The sequence below is a fragment of the Aplysia californica genome, unplaced genomic scaffold (assembly GCF_000002075.1).
Source record: "Aplysia californica isolate F4 #8 unplaced genomic scaffold, AplCal3.0 scaffold00895, whole genome shotgun sequence".
Lineage (NCBI taxonomy): Eukaryota > Metazoa > Mollusca > Gastropoda > Aplysiida > Aplysiidae > Aplysia > Aplysia californica.
In genome coordinates, this window is record NW_004798165.1 from 254,559 (window position 1) to 259,529 (window position 4,971).

General features: G+C 41.2%; 1 protein-coding gene across 1 annotated transcript in view; it reads right to left on the reverse strand.

Moving 5' to 3' along the window:
* Window positions 1–3,181: 3,181 nt before the first annotated feature.
* LOC100533236 (R3-14 neuropeptide) overlaps window positions 3,182–4,971 on the reverse strand; it is an 8,282-nt gene continuing 6,492 nt past the window's right edge. Inside the window, 1 exon segment of the mRNA NM_001204549.1 lies at window positions 3,182–4,085. Within this exon segment, the coding sequence (NP_001191478.1) occupies window positions 3,886–4,085 (200 nt within the window). The 3' untranslated portion in view covers window positions 3,182–3,885.

Genomic DNA, 4,971 nt, shown 5'->3' on the forward strand with positions numbered 1-4,971 from the left:
CACGATCGACACGCGGTTTTCGCCAAAAGATTCTTTAAAATATTCTCCTGATCATGACGCCCTTCGTTTTTTCAGATTTGACACAGTTTTACTGCGAAAAGCTAAATTTTTATATTTCGCCGATCGCTTTTGTAGGCCGACGCTTCTGTCTCTGCAATTTTAGAAAATCCGCCAGGTTTGTTTATTTCAAGTCGTACTTCCGTTCGATACTATCGCGCTTTGTCACGCAGTACTAAACATTATTTTAAGTGTGCAACCCGAATAGATCTAGCCTCATGGGTTTTTTTTTTTTGGGTGCTAAATTCGACTGTGATCCTTTCGTTTGAAGCCCATCATTGCTTTTTCTGGACTCCTTTGTCTGTTATATATTTGGCAACTTGGAAACACATGTGTCACTTTTTTCTCAAGATTTATTGCTCCATTCCAGTAGAGCGTAAATATAATAAGTCAATGACTTTCAGTTGATGTTAATGCACCGATCATTCCTTTCATCGAAAGGGGGCCCAGCTTGTTTCTTATAATCCCAGAAGCCCAAAACATTGACGAGTGCCCGTTTCTACCGCGTTGTGACACATATAAATGCCATCATTGTGGCCATGGTTCAAATACCCAACGGTGTATGTTTGAGTTAAAAAGCTCCATTTTTGTCCCATTAAAGATGGGCGTCAAGTCAGCTGGTCACTCTTTGTGAAATTCTTACTGATCAGAATTTTTTACACTCTATGTTTTCTCTTCTGTTTTTTTTTTTTTTTGGGTGACAAACTGAAAATTCAAAACCTTTATGCACCCTGTATGTACATATTTATTAAAAAACCCAAAACTTACCTACAATTCTTATACCTCCTGCCGTAACTGTTTGACTCCTCCTCGTTGCATGCAGAAGACGTGGGTTTGATTCCCGAGTGGGAAGGCAAATTTGTTGTAGTTTTATCGAACATTTCCGTCTGTCTTCTGTCTGGAATGCTGTATCACCTGCAGCCTCTGATGTTGCAAAAGCAAAGATGTTTTTGGGCATAATATGACTGACTACCCAATTCGACTGCGACATTAAATATCAAACGCTTTATTGTTTTTCAAGGTGGATGGTCGAAAACAGTCGTGTCGTATTGGGCCAAAACGGCCATGAAGAAAAATATGTGAGGCAGCGTGGTGGAATCAGTCTCTCGTCAATTTTTGGGCATGTAAAGTTATTAGTATCATCTTAAAGCTTGTTCATTGCTTTCCATTTGATAAAAGAAATATTCATCTTTGTTGAATAGAAGTCGAGATATTTGCATTTGAAGGAGGTGGGGTCACCTGGTTTCAGAGGTAAAATTAGTGAGAAAATTGCAGCCAAAGGTGAGTTCTTTCCTTAGCTTAAGAGTCTTTGGTAACCGAATATTTAAATTTTTATGCCATTAATCAATGTTTTTCAGTAAAAGCCACACAGAAATGTGTTCTTTAAAAGGCATACAAGGTGTTGAGCCAGAAAACAAAAATTCAATAAAAATTCACAAATCTGCTGGAAAATGCCTGTTTCTTCAGTTTGATTATTTTGACGAGAGCCTGATTCCACCACGCTACCTCCCATATGTTTGGCCCTGACTCAATCCGATGAATCAAGCGGGGAATGAGTACTGGGTATGAGTTAAAATAAGCGCCTTAGTGTGGCTTGCGTAATTGTGTGACGTCATGAGAGAATAATATTTAGCTGGGCTGAATTGTAATTGTATGTCCCGGATTGAGTTATCATAATTGTTGTACTTTTGATGGTTTTACGCTTTCACCGACACACAACTGATAATGAGAGTTTTATACCTAGTTACAATGGCGATGTCAGTACTATTTACAACCAATTTAACCAATAAGAGACCGGCCACCAGTTGATGAAGGCTGCAAGTTCAAATCTTTTTTTTTTCGTTTTAGTAGAGGTTTTACGGTGCTCGCAACTGCATAAGGTCAAAGGAGCGCCAATTTCAAATCTTTAAACAATTCAAAGTTGACAAATTTAAGAGGGTGATTCAAGTCCTTCACGTCTGTACCCATTGTCAAATTTGTTGGAGTCTTGCTGGGCTATGCAAAAGACGAAAGTTCGTTCGACCCCACTTTGGTTGCATGGGGAGTTGTCTAGGTCCTACAGCTTTTTGGTGTGTGTGTGTGTGTGTGTGTGTGTGTGTGTGTGTGTGTGTGTGTGTGTGTGTGTGTGTGTGTGTGTGTGTGTGTGTGTGTGTGTTTAACTTAGAGGTTGACTTAGATTGGGAGATCCTGTTTGTTTAGTAACGTTACCGTATTAAAGAGGGTGTGAAAATCAAACCGTACCATGACTTCTTCATTTCAAAGGCAAAACAGCATCCCTTTGTGGTAACGAATTATTGCACTGTATTGTCTGCCAGCTTTACTTCTCTTTGCAACTTCTTTTATCTATCAAGGCAAAAGTGGTAGACTAAGAATAACCTTTAGGGAAATTGCACAAATGGATGATAGGGAAAAACCCGGCTAATACTAATAGTATCGAGGAGCGAAATGGTGGCCAATCATGAGTGGCTATGTCTGTTCAGAATTGGCATTTGTAGTAGGAAAGGAGGTTGTGATTGCGAAAGGAGCGAAGACTGGTGAAGGTAGGAGGAGCAGGTTGCGTGACCACATCAGACGCTACACCAACCAGCTGATGATGGAGACAATCAGCCTGCCCACACTGAATTGGACCCTCATGAAGAGGGGTGAGGAAGCATGGAGCACTCCGTCGTACTAAGACTCCAATTCTGCATTCAAGTAAATTCAAGTAAATTTGTAGTAGGAGGAGGGGGAGGACAACGAAAACGAGAACGAGAACGAGAACGAGAACGAGAACGAGAACAAGAGCAAGAACGAGAACAAGAAGGAGAACAAGAACAAGAACGAGAACAAGAACGAGAACAAGAACAAGAACGAGAACAAGAACGAGAACAAGAACGAGAACGAGAACAAGAACGAGAACAAGGGCCAACATGGGCTAAGAGTAAGAGGGATACAACATTCCAGCAGAAATACCGAAATACTCGATACAATTTATTTCTCCCCACACAGGGCGGGAACTCAGGTCTTTTGCATGCGACAGCAAAGCGCCTGCTACAACATAGACACCAGCTGGACAAGTTCACATACTACACGTAGAGGTAACGACGAAAAGGAAGAAGAAAAAAAGCATTTCGAACAAGAAGGGTTTTGGAAAGACAAGTATTTTATTTATTTGTGACGCATCACAGCACACACAATGAACTGGATAAATTCGACTGGAAACCGGCACAGGAAATGGTGCTAATCTTATAATTTATCTATCTATATTATGTGATAGCTAATCTAACGGGCTCACCCCTACCCAAGCCTCCCTTTACCCCGATCCTGGTTTAACATTCGGTGACATCACATTTTGGAATTACTAGAACCATTTGAAGTGCTTCATTATCAATTAATATCTTATCTTTGCATGTTTTAACCATTTTAGCTTATTTAATTTAGTGCAACAGTCACGAGCTATTTGTACATTACAAGCAATCTGCAGTTGATGTCGAAACACTTTTCATCACTGTTTTTTTTCCTTTGTTCTTTTAAGCCCCATTCAGACTCTTTGCTGTTGATTTTTTATTGGGAGAGGAGTTGGGAGGGGTGGGGGGGAGATCGAACACTTTGTCGAGTTTTAGTCTCTCAACCCTTATGACCCGTTTATACTCTTGCTGTTGCTGCTGCTGCTGCTATTTGTGGTTGTGGTGATTTTTTTGCGGGGGTGAGGGTGGGGTGGGGTGGGGGGTGGGGTTAGTAGTTGTTGTGATAGTTTTGTTGTTATTGTTGTAGTTGTTGTTGTTGCTGTTGTTGTTGTTGTTGTTGTTGTTGTTGAAGTCATCGTCGATGTAGTTGTTTTGGATCAATTTACGCGTCGGAGAGATGACCGCCACCGTATCGGTATCGGTTACGAATGAGGAAGCGGCCGTGACGGCCGGAGCCAGTGCCGTGGTTACGGTCGTGGTTGACGGCACGCCAGACGTGCATCTGCGCAACTTGTCTGCGAAGGCGGGTCATGAAGGCTGATGGTTCTTCTGCTTCCCGTTTGTCTTTGAAATCTGTCAGAACTGTCGAATGGAAGAGGGACGTACCAAGAGAAATTAGATGAATTGTATACACGTATACTACTACTAATAACAATTAATATGATGGCAATTTTAGTGCACTTTCATTCATTTTAATTGCTGATGTTTTAACCCCCCACCGATGCAGTTTAAGTCACTTGTGCTGTCAAATTATTAATCTTCATGGTGGAGGGGAAATCCAGAAACGTAAGGTGAAGTACACTGATAGCATTAATGGTGTCATTGCATTCAGATCTTTCCTTTAAAGTTGAAAATTCTAATTGGTCGCTTTTAAAGACAAGCGGGATAACCCAAATTTCAGGGGTGTCCAGAAATCTTGGCCTACACCCAAAATGTGCATTGCCTTACTCGTAGGAGAAGTTTAGTTTCATTGGTGTGTACATTTGTTTGTTTTTTGAGAAAGCTATCCCTGTCTTTTAAAGAAACTGAACAAGGGGCAAAAACTTTACTTCGATTTTCTCAAAACAGCTTTTTTAGGGATAGCCCCCTTGTGCTTAACAGCGACCACTTGTAGATGCTTTAAGCCTGTACATTAAATTGCTTGTACTGTCAAAATACGGTAGAAGGACATACAAAACCTTAGATTAAGAACGCTAATAGCATCTAATAACATTGATAACGTCATTTTATTGTGAACCCTCTTATCATTCTTATTTTCAAAGTAATAAACATCAGTTGCGTCCACTTTGACATAATTTAGATCCTCTCGGAGGCCGGCTGCTTCGTCTCTGCTTGTCAGGAGTGGCGTGTGCTAAGTTGGATAAGTGGCATCAGTGGCCTTGTGGTTAGGTTGCCGGACTCGTAATCATGAGATTGCGGGTTCGGGGGTTCGAGCCTCAGCTCGGTCCGACGCTGTGTCCTTGGGAAA